General features: G+C 42.2%; 1 protein-coding gene across 2 annotated transcripts in view; it reads left to right on the top strand.

Moving 5' to 3' along the window:
* The window catches only part of RASA3 (RAS p21 protein activator 3), a 120,464-nt gene that overhangs the window by 47,109 nt on the left and 60,486 nt on the right, over positions 1-12,869 (top strand). For both annotated transcript variants that reach the window (XM_035317366.1, XM_035317374.1), the window contains exon 4: positions 10,047-10,141. In XM_035317366.1, coding sequence (XP_035173257.1) covers positions 10,047-10,141 — 95 coding nt within the window. The remainder of the gene's footprint in view (positions 1-10,046; positions 10,142-12,869) is intronic.

The following is a 12,869-nucleotide window of genomic DNA, read 5'->3' on the forward strand; positions in this document are numbered from 1 at the left end:
TGGCAGGCTGTGGACTGGGATTTTTCTTGCTAAGGGTTTTCCTCTCTCTCTCAGAACAGGGGTCTTTGAACACTTGACACAAGCCAGACCCATGAAATTGTCGGTAGAGAAGTGCAAATTGTTTCCTTTTCACTGTGTTCTCTTAAGTTCCTGTTTAATAATCAAGCTCTGACACTGGAGGGGAATTCTTCAGGAGCGGCTGGGGTAATCTCATTTTAAAGCTTCTGGGAGTAGTTCATGGAAGGAAAAGACTTGCCGAAGATACAGAGGGGCCTTTGTTTGGATTCTTGAATGAGTGATCAGGTGTTTTTTTTCCACTACCTCTTCAGGAAAATAGAGGTAGTGTTCTTGCAACGTGTGATTTTTTTTCCAAGTTTTTTACATTTATTTTTATATGCATTGCAGAATCCATATGTAGGCAGACTGATTTGTTACTCCACTGATGTAGCACTGAAAGGCAAAACTCCAGCATTACTGATCTACACTGACATTTTACAGTGCATATAGCTATTGTAGTCCAAGCCTTCCCTATTCTTCCCCCACTTTTCTCCTCTCTCCTTATCACAGGTATATTTTGAAGAACATTCCAAAGATGTGGAAGTGTTATCAAAAGCCAAAAGGCAATGGAGAGGAGAACAAATTCTAGAATTACTGTCACCTTGTGATACTAATTCTATAACTTTTGCTTGGAATTGGAAATGCTCTGGAAAGAGAGCAGTGCTCTGGAGTAACTGCAAGTGGTTATTTGCAGCAATTCCTAATGAGCAGGAATCAGCAGCAGCAGCAAAGCTGAGCAGTGGAGTTTTTGTGATGACAGCAACTTTTACATAGGAACAAAGTGCATCACGTTTAAAAGGAATAGCTGCTCTGCATGTATCATTTCAACTGGGTCTTAAGAGACCTTTTCTTGAAGAGGCTTGAGCAAGGGAGGTTAGGAAGAGGTCCCAACTGAAACAGTTTGGTTAGCGTAGTGCTAGAATGAGCTCGTTTCCACTGAACTGCTCAGTTCTCCAAATAGGGGCCCTTTGTTTGCATTACAGAGATTTCTTGTTATATTATGTCATCATGAGACACTTCTGCTGAAAAAATGTGGTTACCCATGCTCATCCAGCAGTGAACTTTCTCAGAGAAGGGAATTGGGGGCTGTGCCTTCCTTCCAGGGAGAATAATTTTAAGTTCAGATGTTACTGAGCTCGTGAATTTGCCTGTGTTTCCTGTGTGATACGGTACATTTAAGACATCTGTTTGCATTGTTTGTTTGGCTGGTTTTGAGGGGGTTTCGAGAGAGAAAGAGGGAGAACACTGTGTGTGTGTGTGATAAAATGGTGAGGATTTGACAGGTAGCTTTTTTTTTTTTTTTTTTTTTTTTTTTTTTTGAAGATGGCTGGCTAGCAAAGGTCCTTTTGAGTCACTATTTAGTATTGCCAAAACTTCAAAACTTTCTCTTGCTGTCGTAATATTGATTTCCAGGTTGACTGGAGCTCAGAGCAGGCACGATCTTATTTATTCAAATGTGAAGTACAAGTTTTTGATGGTAAAAACATCCGAAACGCAACTCAAATGTGTGACAGATGAGAATGCTCAAGCCACCAAAAAAGGAAAGAGTGGGGGCGAGAAAATGAAAAACAAGAACCCCCTGAAACCTCTGACAGAAACTTCCGAGGAGAACCAAACAAATTCAGAAACTGGAACCCGTGTAGCAGATATGTTTTTGGAACAGACTGTAGTGTTGTGGCATACAGGATGGGAGGGTTGTTCAGATAAAGATATCTTTGAGTTTGCATGTTTGTTTGTTACGTTTGCATTTTCCTAATGACAATTTGCTAAGTCATGTAGGATTTTTGTTAGCTAAACGTACAGCTCTGGAACAACTGTGTCTTGGAAGAACCTTGGGTGCCAGCTGAGATGTAAACTTAATGAAGAAACGCACATCTCAGTGGATGTGAAATATAATTAATCTTTTTTTAGGTAAAACGTGATGTATACAGTCACTGTGGAAAATAAATCAGTCCTAAGTTGACCATTGATAATGTGTGCGTTGATTGCTACTGTCTAGGGTTTAATATCATGAATTATATAGTATGTGGAGATGCTTTGAGTAGGAAATGTACTCCTGAAAGTAATGGAAATCCCATTTAAATTTGCATATTCTTTCTACTTCCAAATTACCAAGTAGGAATCGTAGGCCAGCTTAATTGAACATGTGTCTGTGTAATAAATAGCATAGCTATTTCCATCAAGTCGTTACAAGGAAAAAAATGTTGAGGAGATGGCATTAACTTGAAAAACTGGCAATTGGTGTCTTCAGCAATGACGGGAAGACAAGATATCACTATGTGGAAGCAGCAGAAGGAATATTAGGACAGAAATGCTGCTAAATAAAGCAAATGTAAAAATGTGTTCTGTAATAATTATGTTTGGGGCTTTTTAGAAGTGTTAAATGAGACTAAAATGTGGCAAGCTGTGCCAGTACACTGGGACAGAAGGCTCTTCTTACCCTTTAATATTTGAGCTAGATTACTGAAGAAAAGCATCTCCCTGATATGCCCTCAGATGCTATTCTCCTAGGTGTGTAATGAACACTTCAGAGGCGCAAGACCGTGACCTTGAGTATGTAGATCAGTTAAAAACAGGAAACGTGCCACACCAAGTTGTTGAACGCTGCTTTGAAAGCATAGTTAATATCATCTGGCCTTCAGGTGACAGGTATACAATTATTTATCCTCAACTTGAATCCCAAATCATGTGCCCATCACACTTTGTAAGTGTGGGTTACTCCTGACAGAGGGGTTTGCAGTCCTTGGGGGGGTGGAATGGCAGTGGAAAAGACATGGGTGCCACATGCCTGAGCTCTTCAATGAAGGGGCAGATGGCCAGTGAAGAGAAAACTAATAAGTAATTTTGTTAATTACGTTTCCTGTAACTCACTGCTCTTAGTCATCTTTATAGGGGTTATTAGGTGTGCTGTACAACAAATTGAAACTCTTGAGGCCCCTGTGTCCTGTCAGGTTATAACTGTTTTCCTGCTTAATGCTAGATGAGATGAAGCAAATAAGGCAATAGAACAAATTTGCCTGCAGAGGTAATTAAACTTAGCTGCTCTGGACTAAATTAGATGAAACCAAATCGTAGCTCACAGACATTCTTGCAGAATGAAAACACCCTGGAATTGAAAATTGTTTGAGGTGACTGTGCCTTTGTTAATGAGTGCTACCAAAGCTGAGGAAGTGTATTCGTGGAGTTGCCATCATTTATTACCACAGGCCCAAACAAAGCATCTATTGTTATTAGGTGATTGTTGCCAAATGTAGCTGAAACATCACCATTTGAGTATTCTATTGGATTTAAAGGAAAAATGAAAGAGTTTTCCCTGCTGAACTATGCTTCTTGCTAGGTAAGTAGAGGAAAGATCTTCAACACAAAATAGAGATCAATATTGTAATAAAAAACTGTGTAAGTCTGTTTCTTCCACCCCTAACTATGGCTTAGGCAGAAGTCAAAACTTGGTTTACTGTTTCTATGCTGTACTGTTAGATGACATGGGAAACATATGTACTCAGTATGGTATAAATATAGCTACTAATGAAATAAAGGAAACAGATGACCATGGCCCACAGTGACAAGTCTTGAGAAGCTATAAAATAGAATTATACAGAGAAGATTCCCTACAGTTGCATAGAGAGCCTAAAATAAATACTTTCTGCACAGAATAATTTGTTAGGCTGCACTCACAATATGTTTTAACATAATGGATCATCACAAAAGCAGGAAAACAAAGTTGAGCTTTCAAAAAATACATCTTTCCTTTTTCCTGATACAAGTACGCGTTTTATAAACAAAATTACTGAGCATAATGTGCTAGAACCTTGACAGTTCTTTTACACAGCCTCTGTCCTTATCAAATGACAGCGTTAATAGTGTCTGTATTTGGGATATAATCAGATTTATCCTCTCATCACAAGCTTACTTCTGGATGCTATAGTTTGAGCTGGGCTTGCTGTGTTTTCTTCAGCACTTGACTCATCTCCAGACCAGAAGACATTAAGCAGTACCTGTTGGGTTTATGTCTTGCTTGAACGAAGAGCAGACTGGGCCTGTGAAGATAATGCAATAGCAGTGGCTGCTCGTTACAGTACCTGGAAGGGACTAATGATGGAGGAAATGGTTAGTCCAGTGAAGGCTGCGTGCTCAGGGATTTGGGAGTCTGCTGAGGCAGACAATAGTGACTGCTGTCCCACTGGGATGAGCCATGGGCTAGCTATACCTCCTTTCTCAAATGTAGGTACATCTAAAGGGCCAGACAGCAGCTGGCAGAGAGCTGGTAGCTGAGCTGTGCTTATGTAGGTCTTTGTTTTTACTGGGGAGGGAGAGAAGAAGTTGTGCTATAAGCCAAGAGAGACATTTAGGATTGTGGCCAGCAAAACCGATGTGGATAGTGCATGGTTAGAAGCTATGTTTTAATCACAGGCCTGCTTTTCTTTGCCTTACTATTCAAGATAAACGCCAAAGAGAGGAAAATGGGTAGTGGAAGTGATGTATTCTTATATTTACACTAGTTATTCAAAAAACAGACAAAACTGGGGTTATGATAATGGTTTACTCAGTCCTCCATGTAGGATGCACCACTGCTGTGTTGGAAGCATTCTGCCATTGTTGACACTAATTCTTAACCAATGGTAGCAGATGGTCTGGTAGTGCTTGTGCTTCATGGGGCACTGCACCCGAGCTACACTCACTGCTTTTGAGCCTCTGAGACCTCCTCGTGCCCCAAATTCCCACGGTTACCTTTCTGATCCTCAACTAGGCAGTTGGTTTTTTTCAGTCTTCTTCCATGTTGTGGGAGGGCTAAGCAGATTCGTGCTGTTCTTGAACAAGGCAGGCATCTGCCCCTTTTTGTCTTAGAAAGTTTCTGTTTTATTTGGTGACAAATAATCTTTCACATGGACAGTTACAAAACTCCACATAGTCCATAATGGAATTGTATTAATTCTTGGTTGGAGATTTCAAGTGATGGAAGTCTTGTAAGCCTTTCACAGGCTAAAATGTTGATTGAAATCAATTCTGCTTTGTCCTTAGTCTTCCCAGCTACTGAAAGTGATTCTCCTTTTGCACCTTCATACCAGTTATTTTAAATGAATTAAATGATATACTGGGTCTGTGCACTTACTATGCTAACACAATGCAACTTTTGATCTGGCTTCCATGACCTCTTACTGTCTGATATTGAAGCACATAGGAGGCGAAGTAATCTCTGCTTGGACCTGATAGATGACTGAATTAATCAGGCATTTGGGACCTTCTAACACGTGGCTCGGACCTAACTAACCCTTTGCTAGAGATTGTATGTACGATAACAATACTGCAGCTAGTGTTAATGGAGGATGGTGTATTAAAAACGATTGCATTTTATTGCTTCAGCTCACTTGGCAGCCGTATCCAAAGTTTCACGGTTTTCAATGTTTAAGTGTCCCAAGATAATTTAAAGAGAAGATTCTGGAGCTCCTGAAATGCTATCTTTACAGGGTTCTGTGAAATAAATGTCAGGTGGTTTTTCAAGTAGAGCCTTGTGCCCTTTTAAAATGACTAACTCCAGTCCTATTGCTGTCTGACTTCTTTTTCTGCAAAGGAATGTATCTTTTATTAGTCCAGGAGCTGACATAAATTTTCAGATCCCTCAGCTGTGAAGCAAACACTGTACAAACCAGCAAATGAGTATTAAAAGGTGAGGTATAACCCTCAAGTTGGTGCCTAGTCCTTTCATCGCCAGCAGGTAGCCCAGAGAGGAGGTAGCTGTGACTGGATGGAGAGTGCCAGAGGCAAGTTACAAACTTCGTGTTAGTCTTTGTATGGAAGTGTTAAGGCCTGAATTAAGCTCGTATGTGCCCAAGGACAAGCTACTGGCCTGCATTGGCTCACCCGGGAGGAGCATTTGAAAGTCCATTGAGGGACAGGCCCAAAGGGTGCAGCATTCTCACGACACCTTCTCAAGTGGTGAGGCCAGAAATCGGCACCTGTCTCTACTGCATATTTCTGCCTCCGTGCCCAAATTACTGGCCTCCTGCCATGCCCTGCCTTCCCGCTGTGTCACTGACTGAGCGGGGAAGCTATCAGACAGGTCAGTTGAAATGATCTGTGTGTTAAAAATGAAAACAACACCCACGCATGACCCCAGAAACTTACTTCCTCCTCCCTTCTCCTCCTCCAGAATGTTTATTTACATTTTTTGGTGTTCTTGGAGTTGACTCCATTTCCTCAACAATTTTGGGATGCAGGGACAGAGGTGTACAGGTGGGGAAAGCAGGAGGCTTTGCACCCTTGGGACCATAAAGGCCCTTTTGTAGTAACTTTGTTCACCCGTGCCCTGGCCCTGTGTTTGGCAGAACAGCTTGCTGGTGGTTTGGTTTCTTCCTAAGGAGAAGAGGGGGTTGGGTTTGGCATTCACATATTTGTTTTGAACGCAGGGTTTAGGGTTTAAATATGCCACTGCAGATCTGTTCAGTGTGAATTTGGGGGATATAGGGAAAACACTGCCATGTGGGTGACAGACGTGTGGAAGTGTCTGTGGATTGCCCCACATTGCCCCAGCCTGAGGTCCTGATGAGTGTCAGACCTGGAAAATGGATTAGTTCAGATGAGAAGAACGCTTTTGCCTAATCTTTGCTGGTATTATTGCTGAGCAGATTACTTGCTTTAAAAATCACGCAACTTAACTACGTTTTGAAATAACACCGTATATCACTCAGCGTGCTCTTCTGTTTCCTGCCTCCTGCCAGACGGTGTCTAAAAGCTTTAAGTAACAGAGCCGGGCTTTCCGCAGCCCTGGGTGGCTCTGAGGAAACCAGCAGTAGCGGCTGCTTGCCTCAGAGACGAGCTCTAGCACTGCCACCTGGCAGCAGCCCAGGTTTTGTGAAGGAGCACTGTGCTATGGGGTCGAGCTGGGGAGCGAGCCGAAGAGCCTCTGAGAGGAAAAGTCCTCTAAATGAGAGGCGGTAAACCTTTCCGACCTCTGGCGTCAGGTTTATCTTCAAGGAGAGCTGTGGGCCTTTACCAGGAGGTATCAGTTCAAATGACAGGTGCCGACAGCTTGTGCTTGTTGGCCTAGAGTTAACCTAATTCATCCAAGCCTTGAAGTTGTCTGAGGCTGAGTGGCTGTGGTGAAGAGGGCAGGGCCCGGTGGCACTCAGTGATGCCGGAGCCTGGCGTGTGTGAGCGTATGGACATGGCCTCTGCAGGCCGAGAGTTACAAATCCTGCAGGCCGCTACCTTATGTAGACAATCATTTAACAGGACAGATAAAACAGTCTGCCCTATCAGTAATACACTCTTACACGCATTTAGACTAGCCAAAGTGTCGGCCGTTTCTTTACCCCCGCCAACACACACGCGCGCACTTTATCCCACTAGATTTTCCTTCTCTGCGGATCGCTTGGTCTACAGCAAAAAACACTGGATCCCAGCCAGCCCGGTCAATAAGTTTCACTCATTAATAAGAATTGCTTGTGTGCAGAGCAAACAGTGCTGTTCAAACAGTTTCCTAATCAAAACAGTTGTGCCGCCAGGTTAACCCTCTTGGAGCTGGAGGCATGCATTGCTGTCTCCAGAGCTGCGGTTACCTGCAGTCAGACCCGGCTGCGTTGGTTTTGCAGTCCTGGGCTTAGAGGGCAGTGGGACCTCCTGCTGAAAGAGAAGTCCCTGGTAACACCTTTTCTGCCGTGTAAAGGTGCTGATGTCGCTGGAATCGTCCTTCGGCCTTCCACAAGGAATGTTCCTGCGAGAGAGGTGACTGAACGCAAGTGAGGGAAAGATACGGGCGGCACAGTCTGTGGTGTGCGTTACCTTGCGGTCGGGTGGAGGATTTCTGTGAGAGACTGAAGGGTACAGCAAGCAGTGAAAGTAAACAGTTTCAGATAAGGTCCACAGCAATTATTGGAAGGTCATGCATTTAAGCATAGTCCTCTGACAAAATGTTTTAGAGAAACTACAACAGGAAAAAGCAGAGAAACTGCCCACATACTGCTGTGGTTGGGGAATAAAAGCAATAGCTGTGAAAATACCCAGCCATCGGTACAGAGGTTCTCAGCAGAAGAAGTTCACCTCTTCTGTTCAGCACAGTTCAAATGTCTTATGGTTTATTTACACTTTCTGCCATATTACGTTGTAGGTATGTGTAATTTAATTACTATTTTTCTAAGAAGTTTCAATCACTAGCTCTGCATATCCAGTGAAGAGCCTGGCAATGAATCCGCTCCGTATTAATCTCTAGTTTAATGCCTGCAAGGAGATGGATCTGGTAATCTCCAAAGGACAAGAAGGGGGAGGAGAGCGCTGAGGGCAGAGGGAGCAAGACTTGGCAGCGCTGCCTCAGAAGCTCTGCAGAAGCCAGAGCAGAAACCCTGGCAGATGCTGCAGAGGGCAGCTGTGGAAGGATGGCAGAGCTGTTCAGAAACTGGGCCTGCAAGTCTGGAAAGTGTCACTAGAAGCAGCCTGAGGGTGGGAGGAGAATGCAGGAGCAGCAGCAGATGCCACAGAGAGCATGGGAGCAGCCCCACAGAGAGCATGGGAGCAGCCCAGCAGGCAAGAGGGCTGGGGGAGCCCTCCAAGCACAGCTAAAGGCAAAGGCCAAACTTTCAGGGGACAGAGTTGTGTAATGCTAAACTTACAGTTGGGACTTCAAGAAAGTCTCGATTTCAGAAGAGAGAATGCTTTGTGTTTGTGATTTTCATAGTTCATCGTGTGGATAATGTAAAATTGTTCTAGTAACATTTGCTGAGGTGATGTGTTAAGACCCCTGGCCAGACTGCATGGATCTGGGGAGCCCTCAAAACCCGTGTTATACTAAGACTGTGTCAGTCATATTTTGTCCAGCAGGATTTGGTTAAAGAAAGTCTGTGTTTCTGTGGCAATGCAGTGGTTGTGAACTGTATGTGAGCAACTCTCTTGAGCAGAGAGGTCTGCTACCAAACCACGCTGCTGAAAAGTGCCTTTCTTGAACCTCACGAACATCTTGGCTGTCCTGGATTCTTTCATTTTGAACATGCTGCTTTCCTTGGTGCCTGGGGAACCACCCAGCCCAAAGCTGCTTTCAGAGGAGCACGTGATCCTCAGGCACGCCATGCTCTGCTTTGTATATACAAAGAAAGAAGTTTGGAAAAAGTTTCGTTACCCCTCGGATAGTGCTTTACATAATGCCTGAGAGGCTGGCAAGATGAACGTTTCAGCTTTACATACAAGTTAGCCCCTAGCATGCATATACATTAGTTCATGGCATGAAACTGGCTGCTGTTGCTATAACTACCAAAAAAGCTAATCGGGTGGAGGTAAGGGGTTTTTAAAAGGGTCAGGGGAAAAGCTCTGCTGTGTTTTTGGTCTAAATAGAGGTGGTACGTGAGTGGTATCACTCGGATGGTTCTGGGCTGTGGGATACGAGCTCTGTGAGGCTTTGAGTGAGCACAGTTGGCAGATCTCCTACCACTCAGAGTGGCAAAGTGACTGGACCTCAAAATGCAGGTCTGGGAATCAGCTGTGACTTGACATCTCTAGTTGCTGCATCTCTGCTACAAAAGTATAATGAAGAGCCTCATCCTGAAATGTTGTTTACGATATGCTTCCATGCTTGGAAGTTTCTTCTGGGATTGTTATAGGCATCTGCCTCACGTATCTGAAACAATTTTCCCTTGCCCCCAACAATGTTCAAACTTTTCCCACCACAAGTTTTGCTGTAATGTTATATCAAAAAAAGTAACAGTGGTATTTTTACTATAAGCATACTTGCAAACTCGTCCACACAGCTCAGTCTGTTAAGTGAGTATGATGTTAGGAATTTCAGAGTCTTTCACAATATGAAGTGGAAAAAACTGTTCATCAGAAAGAATTATGTATTGTGTTTAAAAAAAAAATGCCCTGAAGAAGTCTTTCCTTTTATCTGAAGCCTTTCTTGAATAGGATAGTCCTTTAATCATTGTTTTAAATCATGTTTTTGATTGAAATGTATTTTTGGGGAACTATAGCATGTCTTAAACTGTGCATCTGATTTGTTTTATTTCCAGGAAAGGTAGCAATACAGAAAGAAGATCTGCAGAAGTATCATAACAGAGACACCTGGTTTCAACTCCAACATGTTGATGCTGATTCAGAAGTACAGGTGAGATTACCTTGGCAAAGGAGCATTTGTAACAGTGCCATGGTAGTAGGTCCATGTGTTCCATGGCTCGAGGTGCGTTGTGTCCCTGCAGAAGGGAAGTGCTCATTAGTGTGGTTTAGGTTTCATTGGTATTTGCAGTTTCTGGGGGTATTTGTGTGTAGGGTGAATTACGAGTGTGCTTAAGTCAACAAGGGCTGGGATTCTGCCTGCAGAAGTAATTAAAACTATGTGAACTACCAGAGTCACTGATACAAAGAGGGGTGTGGTTGTCTGCTAGGTATCAAGTAGCTTCAAAACTATAAATAACTGCTGATTCCACAGGGAGCTGAACCACCTTGAAAACGGTATCTGTGCAGTACTATCTTAATTATGTAGGCAGGTCGTCACAGGAATGGCAACAAGTACATCTCAGACCAAAAAAAATGCAACAGAACAACAAAAAAACTTGCCAGATTTCTAGGCCCTGCTCCAAAACCTGGGAATGCTAATGGTAGTATCACTTTAGCTCAATGTAGGGTTTGGTACTCTGCAGATTTTGGTACACAGTGTGACTCCGCTTTTTTTCTACTTAGGCTCTTTTGAAGCAGGTTCTAATTTCTATTACAGTGTCAGGTCTTGTGAAAACAGTCGTTTTAACAAAACAAGAAATTAAAATGGCATAGCTGGATATCAAGTGAATGCAAATCAGTGACTTAACTGATTTTTTTTTCTATTTTAAAAGTACAACACTTTTGAAACACAGTATTTGCGTAGGAGCTTGGATACTGTCTGACCTGTACAACAATCTCCAATAAATGCAAAGGGAAATGCTGCTTAGGGAACTGTGGTAGGGTTAGAAATAACGTGCAGGCTTTTCTGGCTGCAAGCAAGTCTGTCCATACTAGGTCAGAAAATGAGACATGCATTGCACATCCATTCCAATATGTAGCGTGGTTATGAGTAGCAAAGCATTTGTGAAAATGCATTCAAGACTAGTTTTTTCATTTATTTGGAGTGACAAATAACATACTGTGGTGCATGTGATGCAAAGAAGGCCTCCTGACAGCCTGTTCAGTCTGTAACATTCTCTTGTAAAATATTGATCCTCTTTAATGCCACATTTTGATGCCAATGGTGATGGAAAGGCTTTTAATAGCCTTTTAACATTGAAGTCTGTTCTGTTTACCCTTGTCTCCCTTTCTTCTTATCCCAAAACCTCTTATGACACTGACTTTAAAACAGTAGATGTAGTGTTTATTTCCTGCAGGATATGAAAACTTTCCTTTTATAATTTATCAGTTGAAGAAGGTCAATATTTGGATAAGCTTCTGCACAGTTTATTTTGGTACAATATTTACACAGAGTGAGCTTGTGGAAGCTTTTTAGACCCAGGGTGCTTTCTAGGACAGCATTGGTAATTTAGGCTGTGAACTGAAAGGTTTGCAAACAGTTCTACCTTTTTGGAGGGAGGACGAGCACAATGTTTGCTCGAAAAGCACGTTCTCTGGTTGTAATTGCACAGTTCATCACTTCCACTGTTTGTATCTTTACAAGAGCACAACGTTAAAAGCTGCTTCTGGGCTACATGATAAACATTTATTACAACTAGTATAAATATGAATAGCACTCTGATTTTATCCATTTACTGAAATGTTCCACAGTCTTTATGTTAAGTAGTCTGTACAAGGGCTTCATGTTTTCCATAATAGTGGGAGCAGAGTGGTAAATATTTTGTGGGAATTCTTATACATGGGAAGATAGACAAATGAAAGTGTATTTTTGTTTGTGTCTTTTATACTTGTGGTATCTCAGTTGTATCTTTTTTTTCCTAAACATTTTCACTCGTAAGAGCAAAAAGAGTATTTGTAGTAAGGATGGATCGTCACTCAGTTTTTCTGCAAATTTAAGGAAATCATTTGAGACATTTTAAGAGTTTAACATTTGCAATGAATCGTGCAAATACTAATAATCAAAAAGCAATTTTCTTGTGCCAACTATCAGTCTATCATCCTAGCAATTATCCTAATTGGCCACATATCTAGTGGATTAAGCATTGAGCCATGTGCCAGGGAATGCCTGCATCTTCCTTCTGTTTTTGTTAGTCGGTGGCCCTAATGCTATTTTCCATGTCATAAATGCTGTTTTCCATGTCATAGAGCACTTTGTGGCTATTTAGTTATGCATCACGGCACTGCACTGAGGCAAGCTACTGTCCCTACTGTCAATTCAATACTTCGAACAGAATGAGAAATAAGTATCAAAAAGAATGTGACTTGCTTGAGGTCAGAGTGGGTAATTAAGAAATAAATGAACAAACAAAACCAAGCAAACAAAGAACAGACAAACCAGACTGACTTCTGATTCTTTCTAATCATTAGGCCATGATATGAAAGAAACTGGGTGACAGTGTTAAGCCCAGAGAGAACCGTTCTTTACCATATGCAAAGCCTGAAAATGTCCAGGTTTTAAGCAGACCAACCAGCACAGTCGGAAACTGCAAACCAGCTTACAATCCGTGGATTGTAGAGATATTAATGAAATATTAATGATCTTGGGTGCCTTGGTTCCCAGATGCCCAGGTCTGGGATACAGGTGGCCTTATTTTTGAGAACAGAAGAATTGACTTGAAATTATGGAAAATAGCATTTCTGATGTAAGAACTGGTATTTTTAGCTGGCTATCTGCAGTTTAATGTGTATAATTAAAATTTCGTTATTGACATGGTTTGGACCTCACTTAGGAGGTTCAG

The sequence above is a fragment of the Oxyura jamaicensis genome, chromosome 1 (assembly GCF_011077185.1).
Source record: "Oxyura jamaicensis isolate SHBP4307 breed ruddy duck chromosome 1, BPBGC_Ojam_1.0, whole genome shotgun sequence".
NCBI classification, from domain to species: Eukaryota; Metazoa; Chordata; class Aves; order Anseriformes; family Anatidae; genus Oxyura; species Oxyura jamaicensis.